The sequence below is a fragment of the Rana temporaria genome, chromosome 7 (genome assembly GCF_905171775.1).
Source record: "Rana temporaria chromosome 7, aRanTem1.1, whole genome shotgun sequence".
Taxonomy (NCBI): Eukaryota; Metazoa; Chordata; class Amphibia; order Anura; family Ranidae; genus Rana; species Rana temporaria.
Genome location: NC_053495.1, coordinates 159,304,598 through 159,319,110, shown reverse-complemented (window position 1 = coordinate 159,319,110; position 14,513 = coordinate 159,304,598). Strand labels below are relative to the sequence as shown.

The 14,513-nt window shown below is 41.4% G+C and overlaps 1 protein-coding gene across 5 annotated transcripts in view; it reads right to left on the bottom strand.

Moving 5' to 3' along the window:
- The window catches only part of CACNA1E (calcium voltage-gated channel subunit alpha1 E), a 265,360-nt gene that overhangs the window by 76,025 nt on the left and 174,822 nt on the right, over window positions 1-14,513 (bottom strand). For 4 of the 5 annotated variants that reach the window (XM_040360246.1, XM_040360249.1, XM_040360245.1 and 1 more), the window contains exons 19-28: window positions 13,171-13,433; window positions 12,835-13,006; window positions 10,493-10,622; window positions 10,313-10,372; window positions 5,691-5,797; window positions 5,520-5,531; window positions 4,113-4,209; window positions 2,086-2,246; window positions 1,280-1,417; window positions 986-1,187 (exon numbers count right to left, since the gene is read on the bottom strand). In XM_040360246.1, the coding sequence (XP_040216180.1) occupies window positions 986-1,187; window positions 1,280-1,417; window positions 2,086-2,246; window positions 4,113-4,209; window positions 5,520-5,531; window positions 5,691-5,797; window positions 10,313-10,372; window positions 10,493-10,622; window positions 12,835-13,006; window positions 13,171-13,433 (1,342 nt within the window). The remainder of the gene's footprint in view (window positions 1-985; window positions 1,188-1,279; window positions 1,418-2,085; window positions 2,247-4,112; window positions 4,210-5,519; window positions 5,532-5,690; window positions 5,798-10,312; window positions 10,373-10,492; window positions 10,623-12,834; window positions 13,007-13,170; window positions 13,434-14,513) is intronic. The other variant, XM_040360247.1, reaches the window with a different exon arrangement.

Genomic DNA, 14,513 nt, shown 5'->3' with positions numbered 1-14,513 from the left:
CTTTATAAAGTTTTGATCCTGTGAGTAGATCCAGGGCTGGCGCCATCATAAGGCAGCTTAGACAGCTGCCTTAGGGCGCCAGGATAGGTGGCTGCAAAATGCATATACCCAGCCATTTTCTGGGATTCGGATTTAATAAAAACCTGTTGTAGTGGTGCCCCTGAATACCCGAGCCCCAGAAGGCCAATCCTCAAATTTCTCAGCAAGGATCAGCATAGTCATGATAGCCGTGTGTCACAGATCCAGGATGTGACTGGAGGCAAACAGTCATTATTTGCTAGGTCCGCTGATACGCTTTGCACAGCAGGAGAAAAACCTCCTCTCTGCAAAGCTGCTCTGCCTCCCAGCTCCACCTTCAACTCCAGCTCCCGGTTCTTGACTCCAGCCATGTTGCTATTGTTGTGCTGGTAAGGTAAGAAAGTCACCTTCTGCCCTGATGTAAGGGGGGTGGGGGGCTTCAGATGTAAAGGGGTCCTTGAAAATGCACCTTCGCCTATGTAGGCAAAAATACTTGCACCGGCCCTAAGTAGATCCTTTGTCTTTTCACTTGCTTTAACTGGGAGACAATGCTCTTTGGTCTGCAGTGAAAATGGACAGCAGTGTTGTAACTCTTTGGGGAGACTAGTCTTAGATGTACATGAAGATTTGGGCATTGAATAAAAGACAAATAGATTAAAGTCCAACTACAGCTAACAACGTTTAAACAACTAAGGGCTTTTTCTTCTTTTGAAAAAATTATGTAAATAGCCCTTTAACTACCACTTTTCTTGGACAGCTTGGCCTGTGTAGATGTGGTAAATGATTTCAACTGGCAGAATAAACAAGTAATAAAACAGACTCAGAAAAAAAATGATTGTTTTAATTCTTTTGAAAGACTGCATCATATATGTAATTTTTGATTTTTCTTGTTGTTTCATTTTTAACAACATTGAATAGTAAGTATGATACGAGTTTCACAGTCAAGATACATGAAGTTATCCCTCACCTCATTCTTTTCTAGCCGGCACTCTTCCATCATCTTGTCCCCTTGTTCTTGGAAAGTGATGATAATTAGAGCCACAAAGATATTGACAAAGAAGAAGGGAAAGACTACAAAGTAGACAACATAGAAGATTGACATCTCCATGCGATTGCCACGACTTGGACCGCGGTCCTCTTCGGTCACATCCACAGAATGTTGCAAAACCCTAATCACAAAAAGATAACACATGTCCCATGGGAAACATTCAGTCCAGCTGTATTACTCAAAATATAGAGGTGCTCTAGGAATGGTACTTACTGAGGCCAACCTTCCCCTGTGGATACAGTGAAGAGAGTAAGGAGAGCCCAAATGATGTTGTCGTAATGGAACTCATGCCTCTTCCACTCTCTGCGCTTGACCTCCATCTTGTTTTTCTCATGATCTATGTAACTTCCTCTAAACAGATGAAGCACACAGTCAGTCCATATATTGTCAGTGTAAGACATTCACATTTTTATCTGGCCCTACAAATCTTTTCTCCAAAAAAAGGAGGTAAACTGAAGGTCAGATGCACCTGTCTATAAACTTTGATCTCAAAAGTATCTCAAACTGATTTAAATGCAAGAAGAATACACTTGAAAACTAAATGCATTTCCCCAAACAAAACATGCTGTTAAGATGCCAAAAAATGAGGTTGAATTTTGTGATATCCAAGTGTAGAAACAGTCAAACTTTTTGACTATGTCCCTTTAAATACTATCTCAATTTCTGTAATGGTATGATAATTTTACATACATATGTGTGAGTGTTATAACTCGCCTTTTATGGTACAGGATTACAGGCCCTTTAAAAAACCCTATGACTCAGTGCAGCTAAAAGGCACATAGAATAATAATATCAAGCAGTAGTCCACCGGTGTGAACTGTAATAAGCCAGATCCTTTGTTTTCTATATGGATATCATCAGTGCTCTGTCCTTGCCATGGTGAGATCACGGCAGCAGACATACAGTAATACAATGATCCACTGATGAAAGAATTATGTATATGAACTTCCTTGTACATTTCTGATTGCATTGTAGAAGAGGACGTTATCCCCAGAGATACATTAATTCTCCAGACGTACATGCATTCCTTCTCTGTATCCTTTGAGCTGTCTGTGCAGTAAAAGAACTTGCCCTTGAAGAGCTGAACAGCGATGACGGCAAATATAAACATGAAGAGTTTGTACACGATGAGGATATTAAAGACATTCTTCAAAGAGTTAACCACACAATCAAACACTGCCTGGGGAGAAAATCACATATTCAGTTTTCACAAGGAAAAGGAACATTGTATTTAGCATTATGAAAGGACAAGTATTTCTTAGATATGTTGATTGAGCACTTATACGGTCAGTTGTATTAGTTATTAAAATGACCCTGTCACTAGCTGGAAGCCACTAAACCAAAATAACCACATAGAACATCATAACAAAAAGAGGAATACTCGCCTTTCCAGGCAGACAGCAAGGGAAATGTTTTCTCTCTTCGTAAGAAAGAATTGGGGTAAAGATTTTAACAAATATTTTACTGAGCAATGCTTATTTTATTGTGCTCAATCTGTTAAAGTGGAAGTACACCCTAACACCAAAATCTCTTAATCTACAGGCATCCACGATCTAAGACTAACCTATCTAGCCCTGTAAAAAAGAAATCGCTATACAAACATTTTTTGAAGCCGCTCCGGTCCAGTCCCATGCTGAGCTGTCAGCGGCGGCTTCTCTGTGGAGGCGTATGCAGGAGGGGCAGCCGACATCAGAAGCCCCATAGTAACTCTATGGGTGAAATCACTTCCCATTAATTTCCCAGCCATTGTAGGCTGTCTCCTCTGCAGAGCTCTCCATTGGAGACTGCACTGGGGCGGCTTAAAAAAAAGTATGTGTAGTGATGAACCTGCTCCGGTCCGGTCTCCAGCGTAGAGCTCTGCAGAGCAGACAGCCGACAAAGGCTGGGAAATTAATGGGAACTGATCTCACCCATAGAGTTACTATGGGGCTTTCGATGTTGGCTGCCTCCTGTTCACCCGCCTACACAGAGAAGCCGCCGCTGACAGCTTAGCATGGGACCGGACCAGCTTTAAAAAAGGTATGTAAAGCGATTTCTTCTTTACAAGACTAGATAAGTTAGTCTTAGATTGTGCATGCCTGTAGATTTAGAGATTTAAGTGTTAGGGTGGACTTCTAGTTTAAGCTAATGCTGAGGGTTTAAAACGACTTTAACTATATTACAATAGAGTGATGCCTACCGTAAGTCCATTTATAGCGTATGTACAATCATTTAACTTAAAGTGGTTGTAAACCTCAGACATGAAAAATTAACAAAGCATATCCCTCTATAGTATTCTTGTCTCAAACCAGAGCACTAAGTGTAATTTCTGTCGGCTGCTTAGTTTGTCTATCTGAATTAGTCACTTCTGACAGGTTTTCCTGACAAAAGAGAAAAATGTGCCAGGGAGGGATCTCCAGCACACAGCTTGTGATTGACAGTCTCATCTATGTTCCTGTGTGCTGTGTGAAGGGGTGTATGTCCCTTCCCTCCAATCAGCTCAGTTTCTACTCTCCACCCCCTTTTTTCTGACAGCTCAGACAAGCCTTATAAATTCACATACACTGCAGATAAACAGAAGGATGTGTTTCATCTCTATGAAACACATCCTTCTATATAGGATTTCATCTGAGGCCAGTCTCTTCACGGGTACGTGTAAGGGTTTACAACCACTTTAAATCTGTGCTTTGCACATGCAGGACAAAGCAACAGGTTTGGATTAAAGCAGACAGATTGGCATCTGAATGGGCAAAGCACTGGTCTGCTTTATGACTTTCCCCAAGTCGAGTTTACATCCTACCTCAGTATAAAGTTTATTTTCACCGTTTAGAGTTCAAGAGAACAAACATCATAAAATTAAGGCCCTGCTTAGAAATATGCTAATGCCGTGACTAAAGAATTTGTAAATTTACATCAAGAACAATCCCTGCACCAGATATATCCTTATAAAGCATTTCTGTTTAAAGTAATTTATCCAAGCGCACCAACAGAGCCTTGGTTTTAAACCTGCAAGACTTTGATAAGTAATGCCTCAAATCCCTTTCTGACACTCTATTTTGCTTGTTACCTTCAGCTTGGGGAGACGCTTGATGGTTTTCAATGGACGAAGCACCCGTAGCACACGTAAAGATTTAATGGTTTTGATGTCTCGGCCTTTGTTAGTCCTAAGAGATGAACCACAAGTAAATTACAAATAACACAGAGGAGGGAATGGATTGACTTGCCTGTCCACATAATATATCCAAACAAGATGACTGCCAGAAACATCTATATCAGACACAGAGCAAGGACGTAGTCTGAGTGTCCCCTGTGCAATGGAGAGTACAAAAAGCATGGAGACGACTATTGTAATGAAATAGAATAGGCTTTGTTCTGCATTACTTCCATGACTTCAAATATTCAAACACACTAGATGACCATTGTTCAATCTTGCCAAAATCATCAGGAACAGGCAATGACTAGGGTGCCAGGGGAGGAAAAGAGAAAGTATATAGAACATATTTTTTAGTCAAAACTCTATTGCAGGGCTGTTCAATTTCAGGGCTTGTGGGGCATAGTCAGGCCAAAATTTGGTGAAAGGCATATTCAAATTATGTAATACATTATGCTTTTTCACATATTTATCATCAAGAACAAAAGCACAGGAGGCTATTGTTTTTCACCTTCCAGATTAACATACCACCAAATCCAATGCAACATTGTAATCCAACGATGCTGACAACTGAACTCCAACACATGCACATTTAATATGGGTTTTAACTATTTTTCAACTGAAATTAATTTTGTGAGCAATGCTAAAAACTTCTGACTCATTCATGTGTTAATCTCCATATTGATGTATCCAAATAAATGATCAGATTATTGATATTACTCATATACAGTATATCCATCCATACCTAAAGCTGGGGTCCAGGTAGACAAAACGCCAATTAATGCAGTTTTGTGTTTATTAAAAATAAAGTACAAACTCTGGAAGGTAAAAAAGCTCTCAAGCTGTACATGAATTCCAACTATGCAGTTAGATGATTGCCTGGAGTTCAGTTTTTATTCCATATTATTTGTTAATAAGTGAAATCCTGGTACGGCATGCCATGATTCATTAAATGTGAATTAATTATTTTTTTAATTGCCTTTTTTATGATTAATTTCTGTTATGATGGCTATTGAAAACCGAATGGCCTTTTGTTTCCTTGAGATAAGAGTGGCACTGAAGTAGTTTCTGCAGGGCACATAGACTACCAGGCCTGTAGCATATAAATATCTTTGGGCTGCTTGGCAGGGGAAGTATCATTAGTCATTTTAATGGTTTCCAAACATTTAGCTTCCATCTAACATCCATAGGTAGCTTAAGCTGGGAGTGTGTTTTCAAGGATTACGGTGAGATAACAGAGACACAAAAACAATATAATGTCTGCGGTATGTTGACAATACAAAAGCTCACAATGGCTTCTTCACAAGACAAGTTCATATTTACCCCAAAACATTCCTGTGTTTATCCAAGAAATAAGAAGAATGGGTGGAAATAGAAAGCAAGAGAAGGCACCATATAAGAATAGATGTGGAAAAAAGAGGGAAAATACCAGAATGGCATTTTTTTTTCAAGAATTTAAAACATACAGGAAAAGAAAGGTTTCTCAATACATACGCCAAAGCAAAAGCTATTAATGCGCCCACGACAACGACAAAATCCAAGATATTCCAGAGATCACGGAAGTATGAACCTTCATGTAAGATCAAACCCTGGTCAATCATCTGTGAAGAACAAAAAATGTTAAGATTATTTGTAAACATACATGACAAAGACAAAGAATCAATACACCTGCACATTTTAACAGCTGTAAGAAACAAAGTATATATTTTTTACTTTTTACCATTCAAGTATCAGTGTCAAGATGTGCATACCAGCAGACAAGATAACTCCTCTGGACAAACTTCTGTGTACAGGCTAAAACATATTCCTTTTCGTGCTCAGAATAATTGGGCACTGACTAATACATATGCGCATGCGTGAACTCGTGCGTGTGCACCTGTGACAGATGCTGGAGCCAAGCAGACTATTCAATTCAGCCAGTGCTCAGGAATAGTGCTGCTTTGTCTTCAGCCTCCGGTGTAACTTGTGATCCTGTGAACCTGTATCCTGTTTTCAGTTGCTGACCCGGTTTGTCTTGACCATTCTCTGAACTCCACCTGCATTGGCCTCTGCTTGTCCTCTGACCTCCGATTCTATCTGTTCCTTTGGCTTCTGTTTCACTGATCAGTTCCAGACCTGGCTGGTTTCCTGACCATGTAACTGTCTGTGCCCTGTACCCAATCCATTCCGTCTGTGAATGACCCAGGCTGCCTGACCTTGCTACTTTGCCATATGATGACTTCTCCTGCCCAGCAAAGACACCTGCCCTACTTCTAGCAAGACTTACAGGCACTCGTGCCACTATGCACTGCACTGCGCCTCCTGTCTAAACTATCAGGGGCCTTCCTCATCATATCAGGCTCTGCTACTAGGTATGTGATAATCTGGTTCACTCCTAGTCTAACCTGCTGATACTTGCATCTCCTCTGCAGGAACACAAAGGTGGTTCTTATTTGTGAACACCAGTCTACAGAATGGCATGGTGATTACAGAAAGCTCTTTAAAAGTGTCTATAGAGGCTGAAAGTCCCCCCCCCCCCCCCGAATACCTACCTGAGCATGATCTCGATCCAGCGATGTGCATGAGAGCTGTTGATGCTCTGGCTCTCTGCCTCCTCATTGGCTCAGAGACAGCCTGTGAGGAGGTAATGGGGGAAAGGGCCAAGCCTTATAGACACACAGAGCAGGGCTTGGGAGTGAGCATGCACGAGTGCCCCCCCATAGCATGCTTCTTGCTATTTGATGGAGGGCAGAGCCAGGAGTTCTGGCAAGGCATACAATAAAAGAAGGATTGGGGCTGGTCTGTGCAAAAAAAAAAAAAAAAAAGTAAGCATTTGGTACAACTTTAACCTGGTACTAGTAAATATATTAGGAACCTGGTCTCGTGCACACTAGAGGTGAGTCAGTGTGGATAACACATGTGGCAGTGATGTCTTCTGGAACTGGAACAGACATGAAATAATAGTGTCTCAAAATCTACTGTATATATATATTTGTGAGTGTGTCATTTTAAAAGGTTAGTCGCATTTACAACTGTAAAAACGAAATATAACAAAAAAATGTAATATATAAGAAATAAGAAATCATTGCTATTGAAAAAGAAAAAAGAAAATAAATCCTTGCTAAAATGCCAAAATAGGAAAGAGGCATGCCTGGGCCAGGAACTACTGCCAGTGGATTAACTGAAGACTGAAACAAGGTCTTATGGACCAATTAATCATAATTTGATGTTTTTGTATATCAGGTAAGGTTTCTGTACACCTCTGAGTAGGAGAAATGGTAATTTTCCAGTGTGCGATACCACCTATCAAACAGTTAGGGAAAAGTTATTATCTAGTGCTCTTTCGGAGGGTGATTGGCACTGGTTTACCACAGCATTTTGCAGCACCATGCAATATCCATTTTGGTCTATGATAATTGGTCAGGGGCTTATTGTACAGGAAAATAATAGCCCAAGCTATGTCGGATCTACCTTAGAAGAAAACAACAAGATGGTAGGCTTAAAATCATGGTATGGTAGGCTTAAAATCATGGTATGGCCAGCACAGTCTCCAGAGTTTAACCCTATTGAGCTGGTTTTGAATGAACTGGACAGAAAAGTGAAAGCAAAGCAGACTACAAGTGCAACATATTTGTGTTAGAATCTTTTTCAGTGTTAGAGTCACACTGGGGCGGCACGACTTCGGGGGCGACTCGACAAGGCGGCCTGACTTCAGAGGCGACTTGCAAAATGACCTTCTGTATAGAAGTCAATGCAAGTTGCCCCGAGTCGCCCCCAATGTCGTACAAGAACCTTTTTTCTAAGTCGGAGCGATTTGCGTCGCTCCTATTAGAACGGTTCTATTGAATAGAATGGGACGCGACTTATCAGGTGGCTGAGTCGCCTGACGAGTCGCCCCAGTGTGAAGTGGCTCTTAGGAAGAATCTTTTGAATAATATTGGATTTTCACTGTAGAAAGAATGCCAACAGTGTGTTTGGCTGTGTTTCCTGAAAATGATGACTACTTGGAACCTAAGTCATTAAGTTACGATTAAATTTGGATTAAGTAATTTCATAATTTTATTGTTTTTAAACTTTTTATTTTGTCTATGCTTTTATTTCACAAAATGTTGACACATTAACCTGGGTAAATTTCAATGAGAGATTAAAAAATGTGGATATTGAAAAATTTTGGACATTATATATAATGCAAGATTCAGTAATTAAGTGCCAGGATACTGTAATTCTTGTGTGCATATGAGCGATCTACATGATCATTGACCAGTCAATGACTGAAGAAAGAAGATTCTGGACCTACAAGACGATTACGATTGAATGGCAGTTACAGCAACGGAGTGAAGAAGTGTAGTGCAGACCTCAAGTGATGGAAGAGAACACTTTAGGCGGTAAGCCTGCCATACTTACACATTATTGCAATTGCTCTACTGACACATGCAGAGACAGTTCTACTTCAACAATGTATGAACAGGGGCATACTTATAAAAGTGGTCACAAGCCATAGGTTGAATGAATATAGAACACCAGCCCAAACTTTACATTTGGTAGGGAGTGGAGAGAGACTGGAAACTCAATCAGTTTTTTTATTGCTCTCTTTGTCCCTATTAACCACTTGCCGCCCGCCAATGACATATTGACGGCGGCAAAGTGGTTGTCTGATCCTGACCGGACGTCATATGACGTCCTCAGGATTCTGAGCCGCTGCGCGCCCCCGGGGGCGCGCATCGCGGCGATCGTTGTTGCGGGGTGTCAGTCTGACACCCCGCAACACCGATCTTGGTAAAGAGTCTCTCACGGAGACTCTTTACCACGTGATCAGCCGTGTCGAATCACGGCTGTTCACGGTGTAAACAGGAAAAGCCGTTGTCGGCTCTTCCTCACTCGCGTCTGACAGACGCGAGTAGAGGAGAGCCGATCTGCGGCTCTCCTGACAGGGGGGGTTCGCGCTGATTGTTTATCAGCGCAGCCCCCCCTCGGATCGCCACATGGACCACCAGGGATGCCCACCCTGGACCACCAGGGTGGGCAAAAAAAAAAAAAAAAAGTCTGTCAAAAAAAAAAAAAAAAAAGTCTGTCAAAAAAAAAAAAAAAAAAGCATTAAAAAAAAAAAAGATGCCAATCAGTGCCCACAAATGGGCACTGACTGGCAACATAGCTAAATCAGTGCCGCCCCAGTGTCCATCAGTGCCACCCCACATTGTCCATCAGTGCCACCCCACATTGTCCATCAGTGCCACCCTACAGTGTCCATCAGTGCCACCCCACAGTGCCCATCCATGCCCAGTGCCCACCTATCAGTGCCCATCTGTGCCACCCATAAGTAGCCATCAGTGCCACCCATAAGTGCCGCCCATGAGTGCCCATCTGTGCCGCCTATGAGTGCCCAGTGCCGCCCATCAGTGCCCATCAGTGCCGCCCATGAGTGCCCATCAGTGCCGCCCATGAGTGCCCATCAGTGCCGCCCATGAGTGCCCATCAGTTCCGCCCTGTGTGTGCCCATCAGTGCCGCCTATGTGTGCCCATCAGTGCCGCATACAAGCGCCGCCAATCAGTACCACCACATCTGTGCCCGTCAGTACTACCTCATCGATGCCCATCAGTGCCATCTCATCGGTGCCCATCAGTGCCGCCATATCAGTGCCCGTAATTGAAAGAAAACGTACTTATTTACAAAAAAATTAACAGAAAAAAATAAAAACATATTTTTTTTCAAAATTTTCAGTCTTTTTTTAGTTGTTGCGCACAAAAAAAAAATCGCAGAGGTGATCAAATACCACCAAAAGAAAGCTCTATTTGTGGGGAAAAAAGGACGCCAGTTTTGTTTGGGTACAGTGTAGCACGACCGCGCAATTGCCATTCAAAGTGCGACAGTGCTGAAAGCTGAAAATTGGCTTGGGCGGGAAGGTGTATACGTGCCCTGTATGGAAGTGGTTAAACTTGTTAATGTTTGCTTGACTTGACAGTGAGCATTGTGACAGAAAGAGAGTACACATCTTTCCAACAATGAGACAGCCAGCAACAGAAAGGTGACAGATATACTAACTCTTCTCCATTCTAAAGAAAATACGTTGTAATTGAAGTTTACTTTAACGAGGACAGCTCCAGAGGCAAGGTTCTGTATAAAATATGGCAAGACTTACCTTTATAACCATCTCAAAGGTAAAAACGCCAGTGAATACATAGTCAAAATAACGGAGAACCTGTAAAAAGACAGCACAAGATTTAATCACTCAGTCTGATTTTGCAGTGGGTTGACAAAAATACATAATTAAAATGATGCAAGATGAGCACACATCTTGAGTGGAAAATGAATAACTCACTTTGTTATGGTCAGAGTTGGTCAACACTGGATCCTCAGCTGCTAGGGCGATACTACTGGCAGCAATCACTAAAAGGATGCTCATCTCAAAATATCTCAGATTCACAATGTAATGACACACTTTCCTTACCCTAGGAACAAAAAATAAAAGATAGTTCTTATCCTTCTTATCCTACTTCACAACCAACACCATATTACTATTCTGGGAAAGGGCTTAAAGCAAAATATCTACAAAAGGGAGCCTCAAAGCTCTGATGACTAGTCTAAAAAGTAATTCTGGGCGATTTGGTCACTTGCAGTGAAACTGAAGTAGTCCGGCCTTACTGTCATTTTGGTCAAAGAAAGTGACAACTTGGGTGTTTATACGGTAATATCTGCAGTTCTGCACAGCACAGGTAGCACCAAACACATGAATCTGACTCAGGATTTGCTTAGCATACATTTTACTGAACTTCAAAGAGTTAGAAAGTTAAATGTAGCCTACCACTGAGGGAGTTTTGAAGGCTAAGAAAAACTCTATATAGTCCACAATGCATATAAAAAAATCCAGTGAGTTTCTCTATCATCTAAAAAGATACATTATGCACTGTCCAGAAAAACTCACTAGAAGCTGAACAAGATCTTACAGTCTCACACAATTTAGGGGTTGTAGTGTAAATTTTGTGGAAACACATCTCATGTCACACCAGGAAACATGTCACTAACACATCACCAAAATAACCCAAATACACTTCTCATTTCAAGATTTTACCAAATACTCACTGGAAAAGCAGCTTAAAATCAGAGACAGACCCTTCAGTGTGGGATCCTGGCACTGGTATCTTTAAGCACAGGAAAGGTTTGCAGAGGATCCTGATACAGGAGAGGTGAATATGCAAACAAGGATGTAACTTTATTTTAAAGTGGGTTAGTGTTGGGGTTATAGGGGGACTTATTGTAAGGAGAGCTGAAGGTAGCTCCCGGTGCTATATCTTTCCTTTTTTTTCTAGGTACTGATTTCATCTACCACAAACAGTCAACATCATAATGGGGCAGATGATTGGCCTACATCAATACTAAACTCTCATTCCCATACTCCAAAAATGCATATGCAAGCCAAAAAAGTAAGACCAACCTAAAAGACCCCCGCACTGCTGACTGAACACAACAGATTCCTGTACATTCAGAAATCTACAGTACCTCTAATTCTTAACAACTGCATAACTGCACAGCTCCTGTAAACTAGATCTTTAACCACTTCAGCCCTAGTAGGATTTGCCCCCTTAAAGACCAGGCCATTTTTTGCGATACGGCACTGCTTCATTTTAACTGACAATTGCGTGGTCGTGCGATGTTGTACCCAATTAAAATTGATGTCCTTTTTTCCCCACAAACAGAGCTTTCTTTTGGTGGTATTTGATCACCTCTGCGGTTTTTCTTTTTTGCGCTATAAACAAAAAAAGACTGTCAATTTTGAAAAAAAACAATATTTTTGTACTTTTTGCTATAATAAATATCCCCCCAATTTTTTTTTGAAAAACACATTTCTTCATCAGTTTAGGCCAATATATATTCTTCTATTAAAAAAATCGCAATAAGCGTATATTGATTGGTTTACACAAAAGTTATAGCGTCTACAAAATAGGGGATAGATTTACGGCATTTTTATGGCATCTTTATTACTTAATTTCTTTTACTAGTAATGGCGGTGATCTGTGATTTTTAGCAGGACTGTGACATTGCGCGGTGGACAGATCGGATACTTTTGACACTTTTTTGGAACCATTGACATTTATACAGCAATCAGTGCTAAACAAATTGCACTGATTACTGTATAAATGTCACTGGTAGGGAAGGGGTTAACATTAGGGGGTGATCAAGGGGTTTAATGTGTTTCCTAGGGAGTGTTTCTAACTGTGGGGGCATGGGACTGACTGGAGGAGGAGACATATCGATGTTCGCAATTACTACGAACAGCAGATCTGTCTCTTGTCTCCTGTCAGAATGAGGATTTGTGTGTTTACACACACAAATCCTTGTTATGGCTCTCGATTGCAGGTGGCCATTGGCGATCGTGCCCACCGGCCACGTGCATCGGTTCCCCCGCCATGCAGCAGTCGTGCACGCGTACCTGCTATGGCTCTTAAAGGAGCCGATGTATGGGTATTGCGATTTGTGGGACAGAGCCTCATTGCTGCCGTATATCTATAGGAGCGGTACGACAAGTGATTAAACTAGATTTGTCAAGTAGAAAATTGCACACATCAGCCTACCCATACATTGAAAAGAAAGATACTATCCATGATGACTGTCAGACTCAGAAGGTGGTGATATGACAATTACAAAAAGATGACACTGACTTACGGATTGGTAGACCTGAAGATAAGCATTGAACTGTATGGTACAATGGCTTTTGGGGACTCTAAGATTTTCTCTTTCCTTTTCATGGCTTGTTCTTCTCCATCATCTACTTCTTCTTCATCCTTCTCCTGTTGCTGACATACAAGATTGGCCTCTCCATCTCTATCTTCAGTCACTAGAACCAAACCAAAAATTTAGAGTAAACTGCTTTTAGTTGTAAACAAACAAATACACCACTTAATGGAAATACTTAATAACATTTGACAATAAACACAGGGAAATAGAAGTAATAGCAGTGAAAGCATGTAGGGATACACAGAGAGCGAGATGAGTCCTCACTCTGTACCACGGTGCAGTCGGAAGCCATTCCAGCATCTGGTAAGGTGATCACTGTACTCTCCGTGATTCGCTCCGTGCTGCTGGAGACATCAGCCAAACTGCAGCTGGTTGGATTAGGGCTCTCCTCTTGACTCCTCATTCCACCCAGTAAGGCCTGTTCGCTGCAATCCAAGTCTGGGGGACTGCCATTCTTCTTGTGGCTAATTTCCTGCAAGGGTGCAGCGTTGGGAATGGTGCCCTCACATCCCACTGTCCTGTCATTCCTGTCACACCAAAACAATAGTGTGAGGGGCAAAGAGAGAAAAGAATGATGAGATTACTTTTGGAGGAAGAGAAAGAGAGACAAAGCAATATGAAAGTGGGAAGTAAAAAACAGGGAACAATAGCAAAGGTATGGAGGATCTGAGTCAGGTCCTCTTATTTAGACTTTCAAAGGATGTTTTTTTATCACTACTATTATGTTGTCTGGTATTGGCTAGTAATCTTTAGAATAGTGGCAGAACAATTCTCCATTCTGGCCTCAGTGAAAGTGGGCCTCCTAACAGAAGACGAACTAGATGACATCTGACCATAACACATGTGTGAGCTTGTTGGAAACCCTATTTCAATGCCATGACCATTAATTGTGATCCCCCCTTTTGCAGCTATAACTGTCACCACTCTCATGGGGAGACTTTCTGCTAAGGTTTGGAGTGTGTCTATGGGAATATCTGCCTATTATACAAAAAAACAATAGTAAGGTCAAGTATTGATGTTGAGTCAGAAGACCTGGCTTGCAATGGGTGTTCCAATTCATCTCAAAGGTGTTTAAGGTCAGGGTACTATGTTGGTCCTCCTCCAAACCTGTCAAACTATGTTTTTATGTACCTTACTTTATGCACAAGGGCACAGTCATGCTGGAACAGAAATGGGCCTTCCTTAAAGTTACATAGTAGGTGAGGTTGAAAAAAGACACAAGTCCAAACTATGTGTGTGATTATATGTCAGTATTACATTGTATATCCCTGTATGTTGTGGTCATTCAGGTGCTTCAGGTGCTAATATTTTTTTGAAACTATCAATGCTCCCCGCTGAAACCACCGCCTGTGGAAGTGAATTCCACATCCTTGCCGCTCTTACAGTAAAGAACCCTCTACACAGTGTAAGGTTAAACCTCCTTTTTTCTAATATTAATGAGTGGCCACGTGTCTTATTAAACTCCCTTCCACGGAAAAGTTTTATCCCCATTGTGGTGTCACCAGTACGGTATTTGTAAATTTAAATCATATACCCTCTCAAGCATCTCTTCTCCAGAGAGAACAAGTTCAGTGCTCATAAGCTTTCTTCATAACTAATATCCTCCA